Source organism: Pteropus alecto, unplaced genomic scaffold (genome assembly GCF_000325575.1).
Source record: "Pteropus alecto unplaced genomic scaffold, ASM32557v1 scaffold124, whole genome shotgun sequence".
NCBI lineage: Eukaryota > Metazoa > Chordata > Mammalia > Chiroptera > Pteropodidae > Pteropus > Pteropus alecto.
This window is the reverse complement of record NW_006435779.1, coordinates 2,337,503-2,354,839: the sequence shown is the minus strand read 5'-3', so window position 1 is coordinate 2,354,839 and position 17,337 is coordinate 2,337,503. Positions and strand designations below refer to the sequence as shown.

The window sequence follows — 17,337 nt, the reverse complement described above, 5'->3', positions numbered from 1 at the left end:
ATCAGGAAAGCAAGATATAAAAGACATCCAAATAGGAAACAAAGAAATTAAACTGCCACTATTTGTGAATGACATGATTCTCTATATAGAAAACCCTGAAGACTCCACAAGAAAGTACTAGAAACAATAAGCAAATACAGTAAAGTCTCTGGAGACAAAATCAACGTTCAAAAATCCATAGTGTTCCTATACTCTAAAAATGAAGTGTCAGAAAAAGAAGTGGAAAAAATAATTCCTTTTGCAATTGCAACAAAAAGAATAAAATACCTAAGAATAAATCTAACGAAACCTGTGAAGAACCTATATAATAGAAACTATAAGACCCTATTAAAAGAAATAGAAAAAGATACAAAGAAATGGAAATATATTCCATGTTCTTGGATTGGAAGAATCAACATAGTTAAAATGACCTTATTACCTAAAGTACTATATAGATTTAATGTTATCCCCATCAAAATCCCATCAGCATTTTTAAAGAAATAGAATAAAAAATCATCAGACTTGTGTGGAAGCACGAAAGACCCCAAATTGCCAAAGCCATCCTGAGAAAAAAGAATGAAGCTGGAGGCATCACTCTGCTTGACTTTAAATTATGCTACAAAGTGACAATAATCAAAACAGCATGGTATTGTAGGGGCAAATAATTTTCAACAAAAAAGCCAAAATCATACAGTAGAGAAAGGAATGGCACTTCAGTAAATGGTGCTGGGAAAACTGGAAAGCCACCTGCAAAAGAATAAAACTAGACTGTTGTCTATCACCACACACCAAAATTAACTCAAAATGGATTAAGGACTTGAATATAAGACCTGAAACAATAAAATGCATAGAAGAAAACATAGGAACGAAACTCAAGGACCTTGGACTTAAAGGAGATTTTATGAATTTGACCTCAACGGCGAGGGAAATAAAAGCAAAAATAAATGAACGAGACCATATCAAACTAAAAAGCTTCTGCTCAGCAAAAGAAATCGTCAACAAGATGAAGAGACAACCATCCGAAAGGGAAAATATATTTGCAAGCAACACCTCCAATAAGGGCCTAATATCCAAAATATATAAAGAACTCATACGACTTAATAACAACAAAAAAAATCAAACAATCCAATCAAAAAAAAATAGGCAGAAGACCTGAACAGACACTTCTCCTTAGAGGACATACAAATGGCCAACAAATATTTTAAAAGATGCTCAACATCGCTAGCTATTAGGGAAATGCAAATCAAAACCATAATGAGATACCATTTCACACCTGTGAGAATGGCTATACTCAACAGGACAAGTAATAACAGGACAAGTAATAATGTTGGAGAGGATGAGGAGAAAAGCTAACCCTCATACACTGCTGGTGGGACAGCACATTGGTACAGCCACTATGGAAAACAGTATGGAGGTTCCTCAAAAACTCAGAATTGAGCTACCATATGATCCAGCAATCCCTCTACTGGGTATTTACCCCAAAGACTTGAAAACCCATATCCAAAAAGATATTTGTACACCAATGTTCATAGCAGCATTATTCACAGTTGCCAGGACATGGAAGCAACCGAAGTGTCCTACAATGATTGGACAAAGAAGCTCTGGTACATATATACAATGGAATATTCCTCAGCCATAAGAAGAGATGAAATACTGCCATTTGAGACAACATGGATGGAACTCGAGATAATCATGCTAAGTGAAATAAGCCAGACAGAAAAAGTTGATAATCACATGATATCACTTATATAAGGGGTATAAACTTTAAAGCAACGAATTAATAGGACAAACAAACAGAGACTCATGGACATGGACTATAGACTAGTGGTTACCAGAGGGTAGGAGTTTTTGAGAATGGGGGAGGTAGTCGGGATAAATGGGGTCAAATAAGTGGTGACAGAAAGAGATCTAACTATGGGAGGTGAACACACAATGTAAATATATATATATGGTTTATTGTTAAAATATACAGCTGAAACTTATTGGATTTCATCAACCAATGTCACCATAAAAATAAATAAGTTAATAAATAAGTAAATTATTATTTTGAACTGAAGGCAATTAAAAAGAAACAGGTACAACAAAAGTTATCTGCCTGTCTCCTATGTGCCTAAAACCAAAGGATAAATTTGTCAACGTCTCCCCTCTCCTCTATCTATCAGTAAGGACAGAGACAACTCTAGACCCTGATCAGCCAGCCCAGAGACATCACCAGAGGAACCTATATAACAACCTTACCAACTAGCCCTTGTCTTCCATTAGTTTCCCTCATGCATTTACCTTCTCATAATTTTCCACCCCAGAAGCTCAAAGTCCTTTTCCTTTGTCTTGTCACTTCTCTACAAATCTATCATCCTTTTGTTAAGATGTTATAAACGTTCAAGTTCTAACCACCCTTTTGAGTTACTCATCACTAGTTGTTCCCGTGTGTATGTGTGATGCACATGCCAATAAACTTCCATTTGTTTTTCTCTTGTTAATCTATCTTTTGTCAGTCCAATCTGCAAGGCCCAAGCCAATGAATCTAGGATAGGTAGAGGAAATACTTTTTCCTCCCCTACAATACCATAATGTATTTAAGCATTGCCTTATTGGTATAGATTTAGGCTGCCCAGTGTGTTTTCCTGTTTTAAAAAATAAGTGAACATGATTACTGACATACCTGTAATCTTTGCTTTGGTTTCCCTGAAGCAGGAACTTGAGTGTATGTGAATTACTTGGGAGGTGATGCCAGCAAGCACAGGAAGGAAAGTGGGGAACAAGATAGGACAAGAAAGCAGGCAGTACAGGTGTGTTAACAAGCAGGTGAACACAGTGGGCATCTGGGCCTCAGTCCTGCCAGGGACCACTGGGAAACTACAGGACACATATCTCTGAGTCAGTCTCCAAGAGGCATGAGGGAGCTGCGGTTATATACCAACTCTTCAGATGTTCCAGGCACATTAATTTCCTGGCATTGATGGCCTTTCCTGCACAAGAAGGCAGAGCAAGCCCTCGTGCTCGCTGGAGTAAGCTTGACTCTGTTGGGAGAGGGAACTGAACTTGCGTTAGTGTGGGCATTTGAGGGGCTCTACTATTCCAATAGGGAGCTTCCGCTTGTCTTCCAAGCGGTGAACCAAGACTTTGTCATATTTTTCCCTGGTTTGCATAAATGCATTGAGGTGTTTAAGAGGAATTTGGGGAGATGAGCTGGGTTTGTGGAAAGGTCATTATCATATAACTGCTGGCATAAGTGTAAACCGAGGAAGTAACAGAAGTGATGCTGTAAACACCGCTTGTCTTCTTTGCTAGGGCACAGAGAGCCACTGAAGACTTGAGAGCAAGCTGCAGTCATGGTAAAGCTAGCTGTGGTGTGCAGGAGAGCCTAGAGTGGAGGCTGCACAAAGAAGTAGGGTATTACATGAGTTCACATGGAAGCAATGAAGAATGAGCTGGGAGGTGGCTGTTGGAATGCAGTTTGGAGGAAAGGAATTTAATTCATTCATTCATGTGTTCATGCATTTTTTCATTCAATATATTTTTGAGTAATGACTTTGTGCCAGGCTCTGGGGATGAAGCCAGGAATAAAACAAAATCCTGTTATGTGGCATTTCCATGCGAGGGGTTTTTGAGAGGTATTCTGAAGAATGACCCAAGGGCTCTTGGTGACTGACTGGGCACAAAGGATGAGCAAGAGGACAGAACCAAGGCTTAATCTCTGTATATGTGTGTGTGAACACTGTCAGTCATATATTCAACATCAGGAACTGCACTAAGTGTAAAAAATAACCATAAAAATAACAGCTGACATTTCTTCAGCACCATTCTAAGCTCTTTGCCTGAATTATCTCATTTAATTATCAGAGGAGTTGCATAGATAGGAATTATTTTATGCCCATTTTCCAGATGAGAAGACTGAGTCACATCAAATATAAGTAACTTGCCCACAGTTACTTGACTGGTAAATGATGAAGCCAGACGTGGGCCCAGACAGTCTGGCTCCCCTGCTCTGAGGGGCTTAAAGTCAGGTGCCAGAGGCAGACAGGAAAAGCCAGAGAGGGAGAACAGCCTTGCATGCTCTTATGGAATTACACCTGAATGAGTGGCCTCCTTAGCAGCCTGGGCAGTGAGGAGCCCAAGCAATCAGAAGACGTTTCCTGCAGGAGATGACCTTGGGGCAGCGTTCAAGAAGATGCGCTCCAGAACTGTGAGCCAATAATTTGTGCTGTTTCACCATACTGTTGATGGTAAGTTGTTAACAGCAGTCAGAAGAAACTAACACAGCTGCAAAGAGAGCTGAGAAAAGGTGTAATTAGCAGTGGAGACTGGGAGGGAACCAGAAAGAGACCAGAAGAACAGTCAGTTTTAAAATTTCACCATGTTCAGGAAGCACTGATGCTAGCCAGTGAGAACTTTCCAGTCCCTCTGCTCCTTTTTCTTCTCCTAGTACCAGCACCAGAAAGGTCTTCAAACCCATGGTTGTGAGATGGGAGAGGTAGAGTACCTGGAGAAGATGGGAGAAAAAAAAAGAAGCAATCACTCCTTCCCACATGCAGGCCTCCAGGAGAGAGAAGCACAGCTGTAAGCCACGTTCAAAGCGTTGACCAAATGGAGAGACTGGCATCCTAATTACTGGACTGAGGCTGTCTATACTGCATGAGAGTGCCATGGAATGTTGCAGGGGACAAACAGCATGGTTGACTCTATCCAAAAGAACAGTGGAATGTGAAAATAAAGCCACGGCATGATTATACCCACAAGTGGAACCTGCTCCCCGTACAGGTCACATCCTGCATTTTCTGGGAAGAACCAGCTTCTCCAAGGTTAAGAATGATTAACACAGAAGAAGACAAGGTTTGGGCTTAAGAGAGAGCTTGTATCCTGTCCAGCCAGGGAATTTGGGAGAGATTACAAGAAGAATCAGAGGGAATCTCAAGAGGACAAGGAGGAAGTAATATTCATCCAGCTCACCTGTTCATGCCCCACTGCTCTGGGATCTGACATTCCTCATGTCTCCATTGCTTCCTGTCACTCCAGACCTCCCACAGCCTAGTTAAGGTGAGCTCAGTGAACAGAGGCTCCTGGCCTGGCTTCCACCCAAGTAATGCTGGGGCAGAAAGTGGGAGTGGGAGGATGCTGAGAGAGCATCCCCCAAAAGAGAAGAAATGAGTGTTTGCATGAGTATATGTGTGTGAGACACAAACATATATGAAAGGAATGAGAGGAAGTGGGATTGAGCTCACCAACCATTGCCAAATTCCTCTGCTCTTCAGGTTCAGCTGCCAAAGAAGAGGGAGGTAGGGAGAGCTGTAGGCGTCCACCACAGGTGGGTTTAAATCTGGCCGGCCAGATAGGGTCAGTGAAAACCAACTGTCTCCTGGCAGGACGTTGGCTGTGCTCTTGCTATTCCTCCTAAACTGAGGGGCCATGGCCTGGCAGGCCCCACAGCTTCTGCTGGCCATTCTGATGGCTCTAGTGGCCCTCACCTACCAAGCAAGGAGAAAAACCTTTATAAGTGTCCAAGAAGTACCTGCATCAGGAGCCTACGTAATAGCCACCATGCAGTTTGTGACCAACGAGTTCAACAAGGAAAGTGAGGACAAGTATAGCTTCCGGATTGTGCGAGTCCTGAAGGTCAAGAAACTGGTCAGTGTGCTCTTCTCCCCTCTCCTCACCATGCCCCTATGCCAGGGGACCACAGGCACTGTGGGACAAGTCCACTCAAGTGAAATTCAGCCTCACTTACTCTAAAGTGGGCATTTTAAGAGAAATATAATTTCACTGAAGGGGCCAAAGTTAAGTCTCTTAAATGATGTCCAGGACCAGGGGTCAGTTCATTGTGGCCTAAGGCCCAATCTGTCTGCTGCCTATTTCTGTAAGTTGTTTTCTTGGCTCCCAGCCACATCATTCATGTTGTGTCATGCAGAGCTGCTTTCACACTACAATTGCAGAATTGAGTACTTGCAACTGAGGCCGCACGGGCTACAAAGTCTAAATGTTTGCTTTCTGGCTCTTTAAAAACAAAGTTTACACACCCTGTGCTCTCCAAGGGACGACTTTACCCATAGAGTGGTTTCTGGTGAATTCTCCTCAAATGACAAAAGGAGGCATGAGAGTCAAATGGTTAAGGGAGAGAGGAGCCCACTACTCTGTTCAGTATGGGATCCTTGACCTTGGGCACCATGTGAAGGAGTTCCTGGCCCCAGAAGCTATGGAGAAGGAGAAGGAATTCTTTTATCTCCTTGCCACTTGCTTCCCACAGGTTACGGACCACATGGAGTATCACGTGAACTTAGAGATGCGGCGCACCACCTGTCAAAGGCTGGAGACTGAAAACTGCACTTTTCAAGAAGGGGAGCTTTATAAGGTACTGAGTGAAAGCACATTAACTCAGAAAGAACTCATTTTCAGTGGAGTTTTCCTGTGGTTTTAGGCATTCTTTTTAAGCAAGCTTAAATTTATTATGGATATATTTAAGGTTGCTCAAAAGAATGCAGTATAACACCAGGTGTCTCAAAATGGAACGGTGAAGGTGCAAGTGACCTGGATCCTGCCTGACAGGCATTGATCCTTTGTTGCTGGAAGAATTATGGGGAGGATGGAGGGGTTCAGAGGGAGGAAGTAATTGGCTGAATTGCAGGGGGACACTCTAGGGCTAAGGGAAGTAGTTAATTATTAGTAATATTTTAGCAGCCAGTGTGCTTGTACGCCCAGCTGAATATCTAAACATCAGCCTGAAATGAACACACAATCACGAGACTACTGATCTCTGTTTCTTTCATCCAGCAGAGTTGGGCCAAGAAGGCGAAGGAGATAGGAAAATGAGTTCAGAGATAGTTTAACTGGTGGTAGAAATGGACAGGGTCAGGGAGGATAAACTTCTATGAGTGTGATCTACTCAGGAGCCACCTATCCCAACACTGGTTTAGTCCTCTACATGCTCATTCCCACCCAATATTGTCACATCCAAGGAGGCTGGCCAAACCATCATCACTGCAGTGTACATAGTCAGGATGGACCCACGGGAACATCTCAAGGCCTACAAGCCCTGAAAATTACCACTCTTCACCTAAATAAGTAAAAATAAGAATATTCATGTCCTATCTTGCCTGAAATAGTCCTAATTTACACCTAACTTCTTAATGTAATAATTAATAGCATTCCTATTTCCTTACAACATGTCCGGTTCATAAATTATATGGTGGCTCTAGGTATAATGCCCTGGACATTCTCAACAGAGATGTGTTAATTCATGAGCTCCCTCCTCACTTTCTACTCAAAAAATTCTTCGCAGTCTAGCAAAGTAGATTTTATTTTTGTTTCTCCCCTGGAAAAGATCATAAAACCTATAAAAAAAAATTGAAGATAACAATAAAGTTAGAGGATCTTATTGATGCAATATATTTAATTAGTCAGAGTTAATATTCTGATTTCACTTTTAGGATAAATGTAAATATTTATGCCTCCCCCTTTACCCCCAACCCTGGACTTTCCAACGAAGAGCAGGAAAACAAAATTGCACAAAGAAAGGATGATAATATGCAAAATTTGCTTATTGATTTTTTTTTTTATTATGAGAGAAGAGGGAAGCAAAAAAGAAAGAAAAATCTTGAGAGAGAATAAGGACAAGGGAAGGAGAGAAAGGATGTGATAAATTGAGTATATGGATGGACCAATGAAAGATGGAAAGGAAGGAAAGAAAGAGGTATGGATGGATTGGGTGAAAAGAAGGTGAAAGAAAGGAAGGATAAATGGATGAGTGGCTGGATGACTGAATGGATTGCTGGCTGAATCCACTATAGGCAAAGTAAAGGAAAGTGTTAAGTAAACAACACATGAATAAAAATGAAAAGGAAAACAGAATCAGCGAATATGTGTTGGATGGACACTTTATTTCTAGTCTCCTATTCTAACTACAAATAGAAGGACATTTTCTGAGATGATCTTAGCCATAATATTATCAAGTGATTGAAATTAAAATAAAGATCAAACCATATCTGGATTGGAGGTGTCGTTAGGTGGTGTCATAGTCCCCATCCTATTATATCCTCTTCTTTCCCTTTTTAAATTTTCCCCTTGCATGTTGAGCTTTTTAAAATATTGTTTTTGTTTTTCTTTTTTCAGCAAATTGAGTGCTTCTATTCAGTATTTGTTGTTCCCTGGTTTGAAAAGTACAGAATTCTGAACAAAAACTGCACCAATGGCTAGATGTTTAGCACACACCTGTGGATATATATAAATATGTGAATGTATCCTGCAATAAGCAGTAAGTCTCAATATAGAAAATAAATGTTTGCCTACCTATTCTCTTAATGTTCTTAGTGTGTATAATTCCACTTCCCCACCTACCCCCAAATTCTTCAGTTCATAATAATATAATCTGAAAGTCCTCTGGGCCAGGGCAGTTTGGGAGTTCAAATAAGGTGACATGAATAATTTCTCACCTTATAGCTTATGTAGCCTGTATGACAGCAGAACTTTGAATCCATCTTCTCATCAAGTAGGATTCTTTAGATTTTAAAACAAGAAGGAGAAAAGGGAAAGAAGGAGAGAGTGGAAGGAAGAAGCTCTAAGTTACTTAATCGAACAGCCAAGAGATATTGTCAAGTATGGCCTATGAGAACCTGAGGGGGTCCAATGACGAGCATCTTCTTTCTTGTCTAAAGTGCAAAACGAGGAGAAATAATACTGGTAACTAAAAAAGATAAGGGCCTTTGCTACTGATAAGAACTGGGTTGAGAGATGCGCCTTATTTTTACAGGCAATTCTAATATCAAAGTCTAGATTTTGACTTACACCCCCAGCATTAGCAACATTTGATTAGAGCAGGTCTCTTCACAGAGGGATTTCTCTCCCAGCGTTGCCAAGAAAAATGAGTGCCCTCAATAGAAAGGAGGAGGACCTGGGCTACAATGCCCAGGTTTTCTTCCCAAATAGACCAATCAGATTATTCCTTCAAGAGAGGACTGATTGAGGACAGAGAAACCATGAACGCTATGTTTAGGGGCTTCTCTTCTGTGGATGGCACATTAGCTGTGAAGAATAAGCATCCTGTACCCAACATTGTGATTCAGGGTCTTAAGCAATGTCACCAGGCTCATCTCTCCAGTCCACTTCTTCCTGTGGTCTCAAGAAGGCTGCTAGCAGCTCACTGGGTCACATTTGCTCTCAGGCATATTCGGAGGGGAGAGGAAGAGCTCATCCCCAAGAATGCAGGCAAAAGCCTTGGGGCTTAATGTCACTGAGAAACTTAGGACAATCAGGACAATGTGAGATATGTGCGCGCGCGTGCACACACACACACACACACACACACATTATTGGCTGGAGGGCAACTCCTTAGGGGCACATTAATTCCTTGGAACTTCTGGCCTGGGATGGCTCCAGGACAGAGTAAGCAGCCAGAGACAAAGAAATACAGGTGTTGGCATTTCGAACTCGAGCTTTTGTGAGCGGAGGATAAGACATGAGAGGATTTAGGCAGGGCACCAATAGGGTGTTCTTCACACATGTGAACTGTGAACTGAGATGTACAGTAGTCATACCAAATCTTCACCAGTTATAGATGGTTGGGAGCTTTGAAAGAACATTTTTTTTTCACCTTTTACTCTCCATATCAAAATTGTGGAGTACTCGGGACCCTGTTTCAATGGGATCCAGGTGAAAGTCCCCTCCACCAACTATCTGGGAAAATGCTAACCTACGATTTCCTCATCGTTATTTGAGAATAACAGTACCAATTTCTTGGGATATTTATGAGGTTTAATTATAATAATGCACTGTGTAAATTGCTTAACACAGTGCCTAACACAAAGCAGATATTAACATAAATGTTAACAATTAATAAAAATACTGGCAGTAGCAGTATATGTAATATTAACTTAATATTCATCATCCATTCAACTCTCTTCTGGTATTTTGGCTACTTTGTCAGAAGGCAGGGATTTTTATCCTGAGGGAGGAGTAAAGCAAAGGTAGAACATTTGTGCCCACTGATCTTTTGGATTGCTCAAAAAAAATTAATTGTTTTTATTTTAAAATAATTGTAGATTCACAAGAAGTTACAAAGATTGTACAAAGACGTTTCTTGTATCCTTCATCTAGTTTCCCTCTATGGTTACATTTTTTTTGTAATTATAGAAAAATATCACAACCAGGAAACTGACCCTGGTACAATATGTATGTCATTTTGTCAGATGTGTGACCACTACCACCAAGATACAGAAGTATTCCATCACTGCAAAGATATTCTGTACTAACCCTCATAGTCAAATCTTCCTTTCCCCCACCATCTCAAACTCCTGACAACCACTAATTTATTTTCCATCTCCATAATTATGCCACTTATAGAATGCTATATGAATGAAATCATACAGTATGTGACCTTTCGAAATTGGTCATAATGCCCTTGGGATCCATCCAAGTTGTTTCATGTTTCAATAGTTTGTTCCTTTTAATTGCTGAGTATTATTTTATGGTACACTATGACACAACAGTTTAACTAATTACCTATGGTAGGATGTGTTTGTTGTTTTCAAGTTTGAGGCTATTACAAATAAAGTTTCTATGAATAATTGCGTACAGGTTTTTCTGTGGACACAAATTTCCATTTCTCTGAGTGAAATGCTCAGGAATGCAATTGTTGCATCATATAGTTTAGGGATTTTTTTAAAGAAACTGCCAAACTATTTTTCATAGTAGATGTATCATTATGCAATGTCCCTCTCCATCCCTGGTAATTTTTTTTTTGCTCTGAGGTCTACTTTACCTGATATTAATATGGCCTCTACTGCTTTCTTTTCATTAATGTTTACATAATATAACTGTTCACCCTTTTAATTTCAACCTACCCATATTATCATATTAGAAATTTCTTGTATACAGCATATACTCGAGTCATGTTTTTTTTTTTAATTTAGTCTACCAATCTCTCTTTTTATTGACTTGTTTAGACCATTTATATATACTTTGCACATATCATTTAATGTAATTGATATGTTAGGGCTTTAGTCTGTCATTTTACTTTATGCCCTGTTTGTTCTCTCGTTGTTTCTGGGTTTTTTATTTTTTTATTTTTTTATTTTTCCTTCCCATGAGTTACTTGAACATTTTTTAAAGAATTCCATTTTTATGTATCCATACTGTTTTTGAGTATATTTGTTTGCATAGTCTTTTTAGTGGTGCTCTAAATATTACATTATAGATGCATAACTTATCAGGCTACTCATGCTGATATTTTACCACTTTGAATGAACTGTAGAAAGTTTATCAACATTTACACCCCTTTATCATTCTTCATATACAGGTGTCTTTAATATTTCTTCTAAATATATTGAGGACCACATCAGACAATGGTATGTATAATTTTTGCTTTGACCATAAAACATAATTTAGAAAACTCAAGATAACAAAAGCCTATTGTATTTTTACTTTTTATGTTCTTTATTGCTGATGTTCCAAGATTCCTTCTTTTATAATTTTCTTTCTATTTAGAGAACTTCTTTTAGTTATTTTTTAGGGTAAGTTTTCTGGTGCAAATTCTCTTAGTTTCTTTTCATCTCAGAATGACTTGATTTTCTCTTTCATTCCTGAGTAATATTTTTGGTGATTATAAGATTAAATTTTGAAACTTTTTTCTCCCTTCAGCACCTAAAAACGTTGCATAAATTCTGGCCTCCATGGCTTATGATGAGAAAACAGCTGTCGTTCAAATTGTTTTCTCTAAAAGTAAGGTATGTTTTCTCTTTCACTGCTTTCAAAATTTTCACTTTGTTTTTAACTTTCAAAAGTTTGACTTTGATGTGTATTGGTGTGGGTTTCTTTGGGTTTATCCTCTTTAGGATTCACTCAGTTTTTTTGAATCTATAGGTTTAGGTATTTTGCCAAATTTGAGGAGTTCTCAGGTATTGTATATTTAGTGTTTCAGCCTCTCTCTCTCTACTCTCCTCCTGGGACCCCAATATGTTAAATCTTCTGTAAGGCTCTGTTCATTTCTATTCAGTCAACTTTCTCTCTGTTGTTCAGATTCTCTGTTTCTATTGTTTTCTCTTCCAGTTCATTGATTCTTTCCTATATTCCCTACATTCCTCTGGTGAGCCCATCCATTGAGCTTCGTATTTTAGTTATTGTATTTTTCATCTCTAAAATTTCCATTTGTGTTTTTTCTTTATATCTTCTCTGTGTTGAGATTTTCTATATCTTTGCATAGACTTTCCATTTGACCATTTGAAGCATGTTTATAATTGCTCATTGCAGCAGTTTTATAATGACTGCCTTAAAATTCCTATGAAATGATTTTAACATTTGTTTCATCTCTATGTTAATATGTTTATTGTCTTATTTCAATTAAGCTGCAATTTTTCTGATTCTTAGTAGGACAAGTGATTTTCTATTAAAACCTGGATGTTTTCGTATTGGGACTCTGGGTCTTATTTATATCTCTTTTAGCAGGTCTCCTCTGACAGTGCCCCGATGGAGAAACAGGGCACCACCTTTTTAGTGCTAGGTGAGGACGGGAGCCCAGTTTCCCCAGCTGGCCTCTGTTGACAGAGATGGGGAGAGGACTCCTCACCACAGCTGGATGGGGGTGGGGACGGGGGGGTAGTTCAAGCTCCCCATTAGACACCTGCTGATACCACTCTGGTTGAGAGAGATCATCATTGCATGTGTCCTCCGATACTTCTTCAGTAGAGATAAATAGAAGTCCAGGCTTTCCATGGGTCCTTACTATCATCACAGGGAGTGGGGGCTTGTTGCCACCGAATGGGGATGAAAGTCCTAACTCCATACTTGGCCTTCTCTGACACCATCTCAAAGTAGGTATTGAGCTCCTCATTATAGCCTCAAGAGGATGAAAGTCTAGGCTCCCTACAATTTTTGCTGGAGCTTCGTTTTTTTTCTTGTGGTGTTTGGCTGAAGCACAGCATTGTTGCCTAAATGTTTTCTGTCCTTATTGAGCTGTCTCTTTCCTTGCCCCTTTGCCTAGAGAGAGCAAGCTTTTATTGAGGAATTTTTATCTGTACATAGCAGTTAACATTTCCAGGTTATCAGCATCTCATTCCAAGTCTGAGATATCTAAAGGAAATTGCTGGAGGCATTTTCCTGATTAGGCAACCAGCCCCACCCTGCCCTCTCAGCATGAGGCTCTTTCAACAACAATTAGCAGGGCTCTGGTGGCAGGCAACCAGTCTTGACCTGATCTTCAGTATTTCTTAAACAAATCTTGGGGATCTACAGGCCTCAGGAGGGTGCTGGTGGTCTGAGACTGTTATGAATGGCCACAGGCTCAACACTGGCATGAAATCTGAATTCGCATTAACTTGGAGAACACGACCAGCCACAACTTCGTGACTTCCTGGGACCCCATCTGACCAAACTCATGTACTGCCTGAGGCATTCTCAGGTGCAGAAACTTACAGGCAGCTGACATGCAACTTCAGGCCTTAAGGTGCCCCGAGCCTTCAGCTAAGAGCCATAGGCCCAGTACTTGTGGGAGCTGACCTTGGTTTACAGCACGGACTTTCCCACGTGCCTCCAGGTCTAGCACAGGAAGAGACTAACTGCAGATCACTTTGTTGTTTCTACCAGGTAGCCCTGGGCAGGTCACGAGCAATGGCTGACCTTCGCCTGCATGGGAGCCCCTCCCAAGGAGCCCCAGAATCAACACATCCAGAGGCTGGGGTCAGACCACAATGGAGCACCACCTGATTAGCACCTAAGGGTGTTCTCAAAAGGTACATGAGCTCTCTGAGGCAGATCCCACTCCATGGGTTGAGCCCCCATATAGCATCTTATACACTGTGGGCATGGCCAATCCTCACTGCCTGTAAACCTGAGAGGCAATCCCACCCACTGACATGACAACAGCAATCAAAGCCTAATGACAATAGGAGAGCACACACAACCCACACTAGGGACACTACTGGAGCACCCCGCATGAGCAATCAAAGAGATTGCACCACTGGGCCACACAAGGCACTTACTACATAAGGCCATCCAGCCAAGAATAGGAGACATAGCAAATCTATCTAATACATAGAAACAAACACACAGAGAGGTAGTCAAAATGTTAAAACAAAGAAATATGTCCCAACCGAAGAACAAGAGAAAATTCCAGAAAAAGTGCTAAAGAAATGGAAGCAAGCAACCTACCAGGTACGGAGATCAGAACACTGGTTATAAGGATGCTCAATGAACTCAGGAGAATAGATGATCTCAGTGAGAACTTCAACAAAGAGATGGTAAGCACAGAGAAACCACATAAAAAAACCAGTCAGAAATAAAGAATACATTAACTGAAATAAAGAATATAGTAGATGGAATCAACAGTACATTCGCTGAAGCAGAGAATCGAATCACAGATTTGTAAGATAAGGTAGCAGAAAGCAATCAATCGGAACAGCAAAAAGAAAAGAATCAAATAAATGAGGAAATTTTAAAGATCCTCTGGGACAGCATTAAGAGTAACAACATTCGCACCATAATGGGATCAGAAAAAGAAGAGAGAAAGCAAGGTATAGAGAATCTAATTGAAGAAATAATGACAGAAATTTTCCCTAACCTGGCAAAGGAAATAGTCATACAAGTCCAGGGAGCACAAAGTCCCAAACGAGAGGACCCCAAAGAGGCCCACACAAAGGCATATCATAATTAAAATGGCAAACATTAAAGACACAGAAAGAATCTGAAAAGCAGCAAGAGAAAGATAACTATTTATTTATAAGAAATCTCCCACAAGACTATCAGCAGATTCTTCAACAGAAGCTTTTCAGGCCAGAAGGGACTGGTACAAAATATTCAAAGTGATGAAAAACAAGGACCTACTACCAAGACTAATCTACCTAGAAAGGCTAACAATTAAAAATGAAAGTGAGATAAAGAGCTTCCCAGACAGGAAAAAGCTAAAGGAATTCATCACTATCAAGCCAATATTATAAGAAATGTTAAAGGGACTTCTTTAAGAAGAAGAAGGGGGTACATAAATATAAATAATAAAATGGCAATAACTATGTACCTATCAATAATCACTTTAAATGTAAATGGAATAAATGCTCTAATCAAAAGACATAAAGTAGATGAATGGATAAGAAAATAAGACCCACACATATGATAGAGATGACCCACTTCAGATCCAAAGGTACACAGAAACTGAAAGTAAAGGGATGGAAAAAGATATTTCACACAAATAGAAATGTAAAAAAAAAAAAAAAAAAGCTGGGGTAACAATACTTGTATTAGACAAAATACTTTAAAACTAAGACTATAATAAAAGACAAAGAAGGATATTACATAATACATAATCATAATAAACATTTATGCAACCAACATAGGAACATCTAAATATATAAAGCAAATATTGACCAATATAAAGGGAAAGATCAACAATAAAACAGTCATAGTAGGGGACTTTAACATCTCATTGCCACCAATGGATAGATCTTCCAGACAAAAATTCAACAAGGAAACAGAGCTTTAAACGACACACTAGACTGGATTTAATTGATATTTTCAGAATATCAATTAAACTGACACACTAGGTGGATTTAATTGATATTTTCAGAATATATCACCCCAAAGCATAGATACTCATTATTCTCAAGAGCACATGAAACATTTTCCAGGATAGAGGACATGTTAGTCCACAAAACAAGTCTCAATAAATTTTAAAAGAATAAAATCATATCAAGCAACTTTTCTGACCATAATGTCTGAAACGAGAAATCAATTACAGAAAAAAACTGAGAAGTGCACAAACACATGGAAGCTAAACAACATGCTACTAAACAATAAATGGGTTAACAATGAGATCAAGGAAGAAATCAAAAGATACCTTGAGACAAATAGAAATGAAAACACAAAGACTCAAAATCTATGGGACACAGCAAAAACAGTCCTAAGAGGGAAATTCATAGCAATACAGACCCACCCGAAGAAAGAAAAAAAAAAGTAAAAGGAACAATCTAACCTTACACTTCAATGAACTAGAAAAAGAACAGCAAACAAAGCACAAAGTGAGAAGAAAGAAGGAAATAATAAAGATCAGATAAACATATTTTGTTTCCTTGGAAATAAACAAAATAGAGTCTAGAAAAACAATACAAAAGATCAATAAAACCAAGAGTTGGTTCTTTGAAAGGATAAACAAATTTGATTGAAAACTTTTAACCAGGAGATGGCGAGGAAACATGGCAGAGTGAGAGATACCCTCAGATCTCTCCCCCTGAAACAACAATAAGCTGAACACCTAAAACTCAACAAAATCACCAAAACTGCACACCAGCATGTCTGAGCGTGGGATCTGTGCACAAGAGCTACCACAGGTCAAAACACTGGGTGTCGGGCAGTGGACTCAGAGAAATAAGCTGCCTCTAGCAGCTTCTGGTGCTCCTTGCAGGAGGAGGAAGAGGAGCGAAGGTGTGGCAACTTCCCCGATCAGCCTGCCTGGAAGTGCTGGAACTTCTAGCAGCCGACAGCAGGGCCCAGTCATCGGGGCAGAAAGCAGAGAAGTAGGACGGGACCACAGAGAAACAACAGTTGATTTTTACTGGCCTAGGTTGCAAAACCGAGGCTGAGCCTCAGTCCCCAACTCCCAACCCAGGAGCCCCTCTCCCCATACGATCCGAGACTGAGCACCGTGGAGCCCCAAGGGAATCTGAGCAAACGCTACCCAAACTGTTGCTAACACTGACAGGGACTGAAACTGAGAGTAGCAAGTGTGCTTAAATATCTACAATAAAATAAAAAAGACATTTAGGCTTTATATAAAGCAGGGATCCAAGAGGCTTAGATGCCGCCTACTGGAAACCAAAACAAAAGTGTCTTTTTTATAGCAGGCTAAAGAGAGATGTTTATATAATAAATCTTCTTTGTAGAAAAACAACAGAATACACTTCCATTAATACCCGGGCACAGAAATAGTCCGTTAAACACCATGAACAACCAAGATGACAAGGCATCTCAGAAAGAAAGAGAAAAATATCCAGAAAATAAGCTTACAGACATAGAAATATGCAATTTAAATAATAGAATTCAGGATGGCACTTCTGAAAAAACTCAATGAGATCCAACACAACTCAAATCGACAATTTCAAGAATTGAAAAAACAACTAGATGAGCGGAGCAAGGAGATTGAAACCCTCCAAAGGAACCAAATAGAATTTTTGGAGATGAAGAGCACACAGTAAGAGTTGAAAACTGAAATAGCAAACTTGGGAAATTGAGTAGACCAAATGGAGGAAAGGATCAGTGATATTGAAGACAGAAATCTAGAAATACACCAGAATGAAGAAGAGAGGAACCGAAAAATAAAAAATAATGAAAGAGAAATTCAAGAACTAGCTGATACCATCAGGAGAGAAAACATAAGAATAATGGGCATTA

General features: G+C 39.7%; 1 protein-coding gene across 1 annotated transcript; it reads left to right on the top strand.

The window, feature by feature from the left end:
- Window positions 1–5,385: 5,385 nt before the first annotated feature.
- Window positions 5,386–8,166, top strand: CST11 (cystatin 11). Its single transcript, XM_006911458.1, has 3 exons — window positions 5,386–5,604; window positions 6,221–6,325; window positions 8,083–8,166. Exons 1-3 carry the CDS (start codon window positions 5,386–5,388, stop codon window positions 8,164–8,166), a joined length of 408 nt encoding a protein of 135 aa, XP_006911520.1.
- The last annotated feature ends 9,171 nt before the right edge of the window (window positions 8,167–17,337 follow it).

Bases quoted from the DNA above. Each gene is read 5' to 3' on its own strand.
- CST11 (XM_006911458.1), top strand. From the start codon at position 5,386: ATGGCCTGGCAGGCCCCACAGCTTCTGCTGGCCATTCTGATGGCTCTA. The intron at 5,605-6,220 runs GTCAGTGTGCTC...TGCTTCCCACAG, and splicing joins TCCTGAAGGTCAAGAAACTG to GTTACGGACCACATGGAGTA. The intron at 6,326-8,082 runs GTACTGAGTGAA...TTCTTTTTTCAG, and splicing joins AAGAAGGGGAGCTTTATAAG to CAAATTGAGTGCTTCTATTC.